Source organism: Artemia franciscana, chromosome 11, assembly GCF_032884065.1.
Source record: "Artemia franciscana chromosome 11, ASM3288406v1, whole genome shotgun sequence".
Taxonomy (NCBI): Eukaryota; Metazoa; Arthropoda; class Branchiopoda; order Anostraca; family Artemiidae; genus Artemia; species Artemia franciscana.
Window position 1 is genome coordinate 12,765,158 of NC_088873.1, and position 13,029 is coordinate 12,778,186.

Genomic DNA, 13,029 nt, shown 5'->3' on the forward strand with positions numbered 1-13,029 from the left:
CTTTGAAGAGAAATGTATTGCAACCAAAGGTAACTTGAAAGGAACCTGGAAGGTCATCGGGGAGATGATATCAAAGAAAAGCAATGGCGAGCCTCTCTCAATAGAAATAAATGGTACTACAATTACCGATCTTCAACAAGCGTCAGAACATTTTGCTGGTTATTTCTCAAAAATTGCTCAAATAGTGCAACAGGATAGTAACCAGTCTTTAATCTTTCCGCTGTCACCAGCTTCGAGATGATAGAGTGTTAGATTAGCCTTTGAGTTTGAAAAGTGTTCCAGTGAGGAACTACTTCCAATTCAGCGGGGATAGACGGAATGAACCTCTGGACTTTACAATTAGTGTTGGTTTACCTTCTTCCATGCATCCTTCATATCATCAGCCTGCCATTAGAAACTGAAATCTTTCCTGAAGGTCTCAAGACAGCAAAGGTTATCCTTCTTCACAACGTTGGTGCAAAATCATATGTCAAAAACTGGAGGCCAATTTCCATCCTTCCTTTTTTTCTCAAAAATACTTGAAAAAGTAGTTCATAAACGGATTTCCTTGTGTCTAACACAATATGATTTCATCAGTGATACTCAGTTTGGTTTCTGCAAAGGCCACTTAACTAAACATACAGAGGAGTATGTTCCTGATTTTGTGAATCAGTCTCTTGAAAATGGAAAAAATATCTCTCCCTGTTTTTATTGATTTTCAAAAGGCATTTGACACAGTTGATTTTAATGCTTTATTGTGAAGATTATAGTCACTAGAAGTTAAAGGGGTTTGTAAATAAAGGTTGTAACTGAAATTGTTCGCCCAGTACGTATCCTGTGAGTTGTGGTGTCCCACAAGGATCTGTTTGGATTTGCTCTTAGATTTGGTTTATATGGATTATACTATGAGATTTTATCTCCATGATTCATGTCTTACATCTTTTGCACATGACACGGCTATTTTTTGTGATATTTCTTTTGATGATCTGATAAATGAAGCAAATATAGGTTTAAATGATTTAAATCTGTTTGCAACTATAATTATTTTGGCAATTAATGTAAAAAAGACAAATTTGATGGCTTTCAGTTAAATTTGCACATCCGTAGAGGCGAGAAGGCGAATATTATTTATCTGGCAGGTTGCTTGAACAGGTTGATTGGGTGAGGTATTTAGGTTTTCACTTGGATTATACCATGTCTTGGAAACTTCACAGCGATATTGTGGCATCAAAATTTGCAAGACGCCTAGGAATCTTACGTCATCTGAAGCACTCCGTACCTAATCGGGTGTTTTTACTTCTTCATCATGTGATTATCAGCACCTATATATCTTACGGTTGTGTTTTATGGGCTAGCACTTGTATTAGGATTTTAAAACGTGTTCAGATGTTACAGAATAAGGCAGTCCGTTTGGTATGTTGAATACGATAAAGAGAATATTATTACAGCAGCATTTCTTAGGAGTTTGAGGGTGATGGATTCAAGTTCGCGACTGCCAGGCGGCGATGTTCAATTACCAGTGTCTGCATGAGGTGTGTCCGTCTGTGTTTTTAAATTTAGATAGACAAAATGATGATTCGCATGGTTATTATACGCATTATACATATTATATTCACTACCTGATTGTGTAAAGCGACGGAACATCAGCAATTATTTAAAAAAAAGAGTAAAGAATTTTTGTTGGAGGGATGAGGAGTCACAATTAAGAGAATGAAGGTAATTTTTTTTTTGTATTAAAGATAGTTAAAATGAATTTAAGCTGTTGTTTAAGATAAGTTGACTTATCGTTTAGTAATTTTTGTAAATACATTCTGAGACCATACTGGCTCTGCATGACACACGAAACCAAAAAGGAAATAATAAATGAAAAGAGAAAAATCAAATAGGTAAAAAACGAAGATTTTGTCAGCCAGTAGCAAAATACGAAGACTAGTAATTTTTCAGACGATTTAATTTTAGACGAGTAATCTTAGACGAGTAAGTTCATGAGTAATTTTTGTCTAAACGGATGCCATTACAATCCCTCCAGGGCTTTCTTGGAGCTGGTTGTTTTTTCATTGTTGTAGCAGAAATCGCTGTTAGACGAACATTATTACCAAATTTCTTTTCCTATAGGTATAAGTAACGTCATTTTAAGACATGGAAAAAAGTTGAGTATTTTATAAGTTCAGCTCAGAATCACTAAAGCTATTAATGTAAACTGCAGAAATATTTACGGTGCCTGAGCAATAATTTAATGTTTTAATTCAAACTATAAAAATACCTAAAAACTTTGAAATTAGTTTTTTTTTTATCAAATCAATTCAATACGTGATTAAGCTTACAGGTTTGAACGCAATCAGTTATATAATGTCAGTAGGAAGGCTCAAAAATTTACAATTATATATGGTAAGTCCCTCATGAAATTATCCCATATGTTTCCATTTTTGTCTTCAAAACTTTTAAATTTTCCAAGTTGAAGGAACGAAAACTATTGTTTTCTTTCAAATGCATTTGGCAATAAAATAAATGGGCACAATATTTTTACTTTACTGTTTTTTTTCTCAGGCAAAGCTTTTATAAGAAATAAGTAAAACTTACACGGTTCTTTCTTAGGAGAACAAATCATGCTATTGTATTGTATCGGATTAACGACGCTTCTTGACTACCAAGGTGCCTGCGTCGGCCGTGCTGTGCATTTCTGCAGCATGGTTCGATGTCTGGGTCCCGTATTACCAAGCTAAGGTCAAACCCACAAATCATACTATCATATGTAACAACATCGGATTTTCAAAGCTTCCAGCCGAGATCACGCCCACCTCTGTTTCTAACAGCCCAAATGCATACTATCACTTGCACATGATAAATAATGTACTTGTTCACACGTATGTGATTGATTTAAAACAATTGCTTTTTGAAGATTCGAACCTCAAAAGATGAAGCTAAAAAAAGGTATTTAATAAATAAACACATAATAATATAATGTTAGAAATTCTATGCAGTAATAATGCAAGAATACAAAAATTGCAGTCAACACTGGTTGATACCTATATTAGCTGGGGTGCAAGTTGCTATCAAAGTCTTGGTGAAAATAGTTGACAGTGATGTTGTAACTGCAGTTAATGTGATAGTTGTAGTTTGAACCAGGTTGAATAATCTTTCGGACGGTCGCTCAATGATGAAATGATCAGTCTTTTCTTCATCGTCAAGATAAGGCTCAAAGTTTCTACAATTAAAGATTTATTTTAGTTATTTATTTGGAATTCAGTAAACAACAATTCTTGAAAGCTTTGAAATAGTGATTTTTTTCAAACGCAATTACTTAAACTAATAATATAACAATGTTTATTTTAGTCCGTTAGATGTGCGTGTCGTTTCCAACAGTTATCTTTTCAGATATAATTCACTTTAGCCGGAAACGTTGCAAATGTTTTCAGCACCCGAGGATTACGTCGGTTTCTCCGCCCATCCTTACCACAATATAAATAAAACCGCTCAGTTTGGTGCGACCTCTCGAGGGTTGTGCCAGTTGATCCAAATATGAAGGGGCTGTCCCTTCTTCAGCCCTTGCTCTTTAACGGAAAAATCTTCAAGTTTTTCTTAAAACTGAATCTCATTCAAACTCAATGGCTCTTGTGTCTGAGCCGTCTTTCTTAAAGTGTGTCGACAAAAAGTTAAACTTTAGTGTAGAGAACAAGGGTTGAGGATGGATCAAACTTCCATCATATAAGAACCGATTTCCGATAGTTTTAGTTTTAATGTCGATTCGTTGTTCGTTAAAAAAAAAAAAGTACAAATTCTACATTTTTGCAGATAAGAGCTTTCCTCTATAGTATGATTCTTTGATATGTTAAATATGATGATGTGATTTCGTTAATATTCCTTCACTTTGCAGGTGTTTCTCCTCTTTTTTGAAAACCAGACGTTTTTTCCCAGGCAAGTAGCTTCTGGTGAGTAACACCAAACTCAATGAATTTTACATACTTAGAATTAGCATAAAAAACCGTTTCTTTTGATGTATCTATTGTTACCAAAATTCCGTTTTATAGAATATCAGTTATTATTGGGTCAAGTCACTCCTTATGTTAAATGATTCTAGAAAGTGAATAACAATAGAAAAATCACGGTAATCTAATTTATAGAAACATGCTGTGTACCAAAGAGTTCATGGTAACATACTATAAGTAAGGAGCGACTGGTCCCAATATTAAGCGAAAGTCTAAATAAAACGGAACTTGGATTTTCTAGATGCATCAAAAGAATTCTTTTTTATGCTAATTTCAAATATATAAAACTCATTAAGTTTAATGTTACCCATCAAAAGCTGAGAGTCTGAGAAAATTTGCTAGATTTTCCAAAAAGGGGAGAAAATTCCCCGAGAGTCAAGAAAACTTATTGAAAATTGTACCATTAGATTCAGGGTATCAGAAAACACTACTGAAAAGTTTTAGCTCTCAATCAAGTTCAAGGTCTCATCTTTAAAAATGTGGAACTTTGTAGTTTTTGCCAGAAGAAAGATTACAGATGCGTGTTTTTTTCTTTGTTCTTCCCAGGGATGATTGTATCGAACCACCAGACCTAGAATATTCAAAGAGAACTCATTTGAACGAAAATTAAAAGTTCTAGCGCTATTTTTAAGTGACCGGAAAATTGGAGGGCCACTAACTCTTCTACCATGCCCTTTTTTCCCCAAAGCCGTCTGACCAAATTTTTATATAGCCATTTTGTTCAGTATAGTTAAAAGGTACAATAAGTATGCCTTATGGGATGACATGACCCTTCCCCCGAGCTTTCAGAGGAAGTGCCACAAATTGCGAAATTGGCTCATCGTTTACATATAGTATTTGTTATCGAAAAGTATACTGACATTTTCCAGACGGGGAGGGGGGCTTTCCTGGGGATGATATTATTGTGGGGAGAATTTCTCACAGGGATGGAAGGTTCGGGGTGAATGTTCCAGAAGAAATTTGACAATTTACTAGAATCCATATACGAAATTCGTTTTATTTGTCCTAATTTCTCGTTGGTGACCCTATCAACAATTGGAGATGATATGCTCTGAGGGGAATTGCCTGGGAGAGATTTTCAAAGGAGTTGGAATTCTTTAGGGTATTTTTCCGTGGGGAGATTTCCAATGGTAAAAATCTCCATTGGGGTATTGTCACCAAGAAAAACACTCCATGGAGAAATTCTCCGCGGGAAAAACTTTCCGCAGGGGGAGGGGGAGAGGATTTTCGTGAAACATCCCTAATGGTAGAATTCCACCATGACCTGAAAAACCATCCAAAATTCAATAAAAAGAAGTCTTTCTTCAATTGAAAGTATGGTAAGGAGTGTTTTTCAAGGGGAATCATAAGCAAGAATTTTTTTTTTTTTGGGGGGGGGGGAATTCGCAGCAAGGATGGAATTGCCCAGAGGTAAATTCACAAGGGGTAAGTATTTCAGGGGGAAGAAATTTATATGGAGGAGTTGTTGGGAGGGGAGAGAAAATTGTCTCTGGAGGGGGAATGGATTTTCTGGGGGTATTTAAAAAACGACCAGAAATTAAATGAAAAAACTAGTTTTTCCCTACTGAAGGTGAGGAGCAGCATTAATACTTAAAACAAAAAGAAATTATTCCATATATGAAGGTGCTGCCCCTTCCTCCATACCTAGCTCTTTACGCTAAAGTTCCCCCTCTTGTCTTAATTGTTTAAGTCTGATCCCTGAAACACAGGGACCGTTTAATTAGAATTAAAACCTTTTGTTAAAAGTACTTAAGGACCTTGAGATTTTATCGTGAAGAGGGAGGTATTGAGGAGGGAAATACCCCCTTAAACACGAAGTAATTTCTGTTTGTATTACGTTTCGATGTGGCTCCTTGCTTTCAGTAAAAATAATTTTTTATATTCAATTATAAAGCAAGAATTTCATGGTTTTTGTGTTTTCTTTTAGTTTTTGCTTATATTCTTAGGGAATAATACAAGTTCATTAGGAGGGTCTGTATTGTCAGAAAAGAACTTATGATATTTGGAAAGAGAAAAATTTAGGGTATCCAATGGTGCTACCGCACTTTCAATTTATTAGCACGCTTTCTTTGGAAGTGGCTAACCACTAACTCAAATAATTCAGGCCGGAGAGGAAAATTATCATAATGTTCCAACTTTTATTTAAAGAACATGCGATTAAACTTTTTATACACCCCTATTTTTCATCATAGTCCAGTTTATAAGCATACCAAAACTCTGCCCGACACGGCTTAATAGTAACAGAAACTCTAAAAACAAAATTTGGACATAAATAAATATATCAAAAGAATCAGCTTATTATGCTGATTCGAAACATATAAAATTCATTAAGCTTAGCGTTTTCCCCAAAAGGCTACGAGTCTGAGAAGATTTGCCTAATTTTCCAAAAAGGGTGGAAACAACCCCTAACAGTCAAAGAATCTCAATGAAAATCACACCATCAGATTTGAGCCCTATCGTAGACGTTTCAAGCTCCAATCTGCAAAGAGAGAGAGAGAGAGAGAGAGAGAGAGAGAGAGAGAGAGAGAGAGAGAGAGAGAGAGAGAGAGAGAGAGAGAGAGAGAGAGAGAGAGAGAGAGAGAGAGAGAGAGAGAGAGAGAGAGAGAGAGAGAGAGAGAGAGAGAGAGAGAGAGAGAGAGAGAGAGAGAGAGAGAGAGAGAGACAGGCTCTAACCTTTCCACAATGCTGACATCCTCAAAATAACCTGAACCAACTGGAGAGCTGTTAATCCCTTCTAAAATACCTTCCACTGGGTTTTCCATAGCCCATCTTCTTTTCCTGCAATTTGGTGCCGCAACTACTGTGTTTGTAATTAATGTTTGCGCTGCAAATGTAGTTGCTGTTGTTGTGAAGATAAAAGCAGAGTTAACAATTTTGTAGCAGTAAGTTGAACCAGCCATTGCTGTTGTAGATGTTAACAGTACTATATTCGTAATAACACGTGTTGTACGGAAAGATCTTCCAGATATCTCATTGTTGTCAAAAGAGGGGCTTAAGTCATTGGAGAGAGTGAAAGGAAGCGTAATAAAAAGGAAAGCCACTGAACATAATCCTGTTTGGAGCACCTAAAATGTTGAATGCAAATTAACCATAATAAGGAGGTCAGACTGAACAAGCAAACAAAACATAAATGTTTTAGCTAAAGAAAAGAAGCTCAGATTAGTCATATTTTTCTCGTTTTTTTTAGTGCTGATAAAGGTTCTCGAATGGGAAATCAAAATAAAATCCTTTTTATAGTTTATTTTAATCACTGTCTTAACAAAATGTTTTACTTTTTCCTATTTATTTCTACGTTCTCGTTTTATTTATGGGATTACATAAAAAAACTAGTCTTTTTAACTGAAAGTAAAGAGCGACATTAAAACTTAAAACGAACAGAAATTACTCCGTATGTGAAATGGGTTGTCCCCTCCGCAATCCCTCGCTCTTTACGCTAAAGCTTTTAATTGTTTTCAAAAGCAGAATTGTGGCAAAGAGTCAAACTTTACCGTAAAAAGCGAGGGATTGCGGAGGGGACAACCCATTTCATATACGGAGTAATTTCTGTTCGTTTTAAGTTTTAATGTCGCTCCTTACTTTCAGTTAAAAAAACTAGTTTTTTATGTAATTCCTGAACGTTTTTGAATTAATGCATGTTTGATTTTGTCTCTCCACACATAAATTATTAAAACGAAATTTGCATATTAATTCCTTTTTTGGCTAAATGGCTTCCTCTTAGTTTTGATCAGACGATTTTGAGAAATAAGGCATGGGGAAGGAGGCCTAGTTGCCATTCAATTTTTGGTTACATAAAAAGGCAACTATAAGTTTTAATTTTTAACGAATTTTTTTTAGTAAAAAATATACGTAATTTAAGAATTAACTTACGTAACAAACTTTTATATTCTTTAATTTTTATTATGTAGCCTATATGAGGGGGTTTATACCATCGTTAATGCCTCGTTCTTTACACTAAATCGTAAGTTTTGTCCCAATTCTTTAAGAATGACCCCTGAATCAGAAAGGCCGTAGAATAAATAGTTGAAATTACTAAAAATACTATAACATAAAGAGCGAGGTATTTATCTCCTCCTAAATACCTCTCTCTTTATGCTAAAGTATTTTTAGAACCCCTCATATGCGTAATAATCTCTGTTCGTTTTAAGTTTCAATGCTACTCTTTACTTTCAATTGAAAAAACTTTTCCATGTTTATTTTTTCATGCTTTTTTTAAAAGTAATTTAAGAAAATCCTGCGCCCTCTTCATTGAATTTCTGTTCCCCCATGACATATTTCTCCAAGGAAAGATCCTCCCAAATAGCCCCCTCCCCTCACCGTCACCCCAAAAACCAAAAAAAATCCCCTGAAAACGACTGTACACTTCCCAATAACCATTATATTATGTAAACACTGGTCGAAGTTTGTAACTTGCAGCCCCTCCCCCAGGGACTGTGGGGGAGTAAGTCATTCCCAAAGACATAGTTATTATGGTTTTTGACTATGCGGAAAAATGGCTATCTCAAAATTTTGATCTGTTGACTTTGGAGAAAAAATGAGCGTGGGAGGGGGCCTACGTGCCCTCCAATTTTTTCGGTCACTTAAAAAGGGCACTAGAACTTTTCATTTCCGTTAGAATGAGCCCTCTTGCGACATTCTAGGACCACTTGGTCGATACGACGACCCCTGGGAAAAAAAAACAACAAAAAACAAACAAATAAACACGCACCCGTGATTTGTCTTCTGGCAAAAAATACGAAATTCCACATTTTTGTAGATAGGAGCTTGAAAATTTTGCTCTGGGGTTCTCTGATACGCTGAATGCGATGGTGTGATTTCACACCAGAATCGTTAAGATTCTGCGACTTTTAGGGGGTGTTTTCCCCTATTTTCTAAAATAAGGCAAATTTTCTCAGGCTCGTAACTTTTGATGACAAAGACTAAATTTGATGGAACTTACATATTTAAAATCAGCATGAAAATATGATTCTTTTGATGTATATTTTAGCAACAAAATTCCGTTTTTTAGAGTTTCGTTTACTATTGAGCCGGGTCACTCCTTACTGCAGTTCGTTACCACGAACTGTTTGAAAAGTGTGTTTTATCATTTTGTGTTTTTGCTTATTTATGCTCAAATGAGTAAATAGGTACAATTTGTAAATAGTTGATTTGTTAAATCAATACAAAAAAAAAACCTTAAATGAAAGTAAAGAGCGACAGTAAAACCTAAAACGGAGAAAAATTTATCCGTATATAAGTCAGCTCACCCTTCCACAGTCCCCCACTCTTTACGCTAGATTTCATAGTTTCTTAAGAAAACTTCTTATTAAAACTCATCGGAGAGTGTAGGGTTGAGGTGGGAGCAGCTCCCTCGTCTACCGAATAATTCCATTTTTGTTTCAACTTTGAATGTTACTCTTTACTTTCATCGGAAAAAAACAGGGTTTCTCATTTTTCTTTCCTGTTCGTTTCTTTTTTCAATCAATTTCTATTCGTTTTAATACATTACAAAGGGTTACCCTAAATGCGAGGAGGGCTACCACCCCTAAGAGCCGGATCTTTTACTCGAAGTTTAATTTTTGCACTGCAACGCCTCGCTCACTTAGTGCAGTTTCTTCTCCATAAGAGAAAGAGGGAGTTTACATTTTGCGAACAATGTCTTTAGGTGTCTCGTACAATGTTGAACTATATTGCGTGATTTCAATCAAGAAGGTGCCCCTTTTTGTGGGAATTTAATTCCTGTTTTAATATTTCCAAAAAATTTCGTGTGCCAATATCTATTGACGAGTAGCTTTAAAATGAATACATTTTGCAATTTTCAGAATATACATGAATGATAGATTTTGCTGCTGCACATTTTGTGATTAAAATTTTTCTAAGGTTTAATCACTATTGACAGAGTTGCTGTTTACTTACAGTTTGTTACTAGGAGCTGTTTGATCCAAGGTTCTCTTAAATATGAAAGGGGGCTACTACTCCCCCCTTCAGCCCTCGTTTTCTACATTCAACTGTATATTCATAAAACAATACTTCGAGAATGATTTTCATCCTTGAAACAAAAAAGCACCACTAGTATGTTTATTGGTAGGTTGGGGGCAGGGGGGGGGGAATTTAACAAAATAATTTATAGGGTCATCATTTTCATGGATTTAAAAGCAAATTCTCGAAACAAACTTATTTAAAGGGATATTCTCCATATTTGTCAGTAGAAAAGTACCCCCCCCCCCCTGTAAAATGAGAAGACATTAAAAATAACATAGAAATAGGGGAATGAGAAAACTACCGCTTAAGTTCAGTGACGACAAAAATCCTGGTAGCAAAAGCCACCCCCCCCCCCCCAAAAAAAAATATATTCCCTGCTCTTTTTTTACTGTTCTCTGCTTAGAACAGTTATTATAAACTACGTGTGTAGTAGGAATTCTGAGAGGATGATACTTGCACTCTTAATTTTGGAGACAGTAGTTCGCAACGGGAAACATTAGAAGTACCTAAGGATTTCGATAGAGAGTTGTGATTTATTCTGAAAAATCTTGTAGTATTGTTTAAAGCAAACACGCCCTAAGGAGTCTTTTTATTCGAAGCGTTTTTGTACGAAAGGTATAAGTTCAGCACAATAAGTAGAGGGGATAGGGAGAGGTGATAATCCACTTCATTTAGGAAACCCTGAAAATGATATTGAAAACGCAAAGAAATGGGATTTAGAAACAGTCATTTTGAAATTAAACAATAGAAGAATATAGAATCTTTGAACGAAAGAGTTTTCCTTAACATCCTCCCCTTTACAATTTTTTGCATTCGCTATCAGCAACACAATCATCATTTCAATAGTTTTAAATCACAATTGTTGAATAAAATATTTGGAGGAAAGAACAGACTTGGAACTGGGATTTATTCCTCACAAAGAAAGGCAATATCAATGCCATTTAATTTAAATGTGGCCCTTGATTTATGCCGTACCTTCTGTTACTGACCCACACGCCTAAGTTTCAGGGGGAAGTAACAAAAACCAAAGTTCTTCTGATGGAAGTAAAGTTTAAAGTCGAAACTTAAAACAAACTGAACAATATATGAGACTTAACAAATTGAAACTTAAACAATATATTTCTGTAAAACTAGCTCAAACAAATGCCTCAAATAAATTTGACAAGACAAATATATATTGTAAACATTTTCTCTTTTACAGCTATGACTTTGAAAAATCAAAGATCGGTATATGTCAAACAATCAGTCTGCTTTCATCAGTTCTTTATCTTTTCTTTACTTTATCTTTATCTTTACTTTTCTTTGTCAATTTTAGCAAACAGTTCGAGGTAACGAACTGTAAGTAAGGTTTTAAGCATTAAAACCTTAAAAAGCATTATAAACTTAGTTTTAAGCATATGTTTTTTTTTAGTTAATAAAAGGAAATGTTTGTAAAGTTAGCTCCATCAGCAGGGTTACCACCCCTTGGTAGCACCAAGATTATTGGATTTCAGCGGCGGAAAAAATATTTTTTAGACACTAATCTCCAAAAGTATATTAAGTATATATATTAAAATTATTTAAAAATGAATAATTATTTTATATCTACTTTAGCGTTAATTTGGTTGAACCATATTAGAATAGGAAAGAAAGAATTAATTCGATATAACTAATTATTTTTGCATATTATTTAATATTTAATATCATGGAACCACAATCGAAATATCAAATACATTGAAATATTTATTAAACGTGTGATTTTCTTATAGGTTAAAGAAATAAATATGTGTAGTGAACTATAAAAACTGGGAACAAAGTTCCCAATAAAGCAAGTGTGTATGTATATCGTTCCGGACAAATCAAATAGCTGGAAATAATAACTAATCATAAGATATTTTCGTTTTTAATGCAGTAAAGATATATATATATATATATATATATATATATATATATATATATATATATATATATATATATATATATATATATATATATATATATATATAAATATATATATATATATATATATATATATATATATATATATATATATATATATAGATATATATATATATATATACAGAGAAAGAGAGAGAGAGAGAGAGAGAGAGAGAGAGAGAGAGAGAGAGAGAGAGAGAGAGAGAAAAATATACAAACTGGCCACCAGCGTCGAACACTTGGCAAGCATAACTGAGGTCATAACTTATGTAAAACTAAAAGCCTAGTAATATTTTACAAACCTAGAATTTTTTTATAGACAAATATTGGGATGTTGTACAGTTCTTGACGATGGCCTTAATCATCAATCTCTCTTGTCTAAATAGTGTTCTTATTTGAAGTCATTACACGATTTTGCAAAGTTTATAGAATTTTCTGAAGCACGGTATTATTAGAAAAATGAATGATTAGAAACTGGGTGTATAGTCGTCCTCCCAGCAGATGACACCAATAATGTTCAGAATGGATATGATTAGCAAAATTTGTTATTCTATCATACCTTCATCGTAGATTTTCTATCCTTGGAACTTATCGCTCCCTTGTTTGTTTTCCAACTAAACTTCAAGAAATGCTCAGTCCTCAAATGCCACAAGTTCGCTTCTCCATTTTAACCTACTTTGGATGTTCGGAAGAGAACGGAGCTAGACGAGAATCCATTATAGTGTCAACGCCATATTCCGCTTTCTTTCCCGTTTCGTGTGCCAGCATCTAATCATGCAATTTATAGGTTCTTTTACGAACTGAGTTGTTTCTACGTTAATGAGATACCACACTGAATATAAAAAGTGTGTTAACTTTTTCTCCAACTGCTAAGGGGGTGCTAATCCAAGAGCTAAGTCTACTATTATAGAAATAAGTATTGAAACTGTGTGGTCAAGCACATAGTTAGGTCTCAATATAGTCAATCCGATCTATATTTTCTAACTATGGAAACTTATTAGTTATTTACAACACTTTCAAGCTCACTAAGGTGGGAGCTAGACCTCTAAGAAACACCTTAAAATGGCTCTGGTTGTATACCCTTCCTTGAAGCATCAGTGAGTAACAGTGTGACTGAAACGTACTTCAAATATTTTGTCCCATTCTTTCGTTGTTAACGCTATCAAGCCTAAACCAAGCACCTAGACAG

General features: G+C 34.6%; 1 protein-coding gene across 1 annotated transcript; it reads right to left on the reverse strand.

Moving 5' to 3' along the window:
- Positions 1 to 2,895: 2,895 nt before the first annotated feature.
- On the reverse strand, positions 2,896 to 12,539 carry LOC136032825 (uncharacterized). The gene is made up of 3 exons (XM_065713233.1): positions 12,400 to 12,539; positions 6,639 to 7,030; positions 2,896 to 3,184 (listed from the first exon to the last, which is right to left on the reverse strand). The coding sequence occupies exons 1-3, from the start codon at positions 12,403 to 12,405 to the stop codon at positions 2,989 to 2,991; spliced, it is 594 nt and encodes a 197-aa protein (XP_065569305.1). The 5' UTR covers positions 12,406 to 12,539; the 3' UTR covers positions 2,896 to 2,988.
- Positions 12,540 to 13,029: the final 490 nt, after the last annotated feature.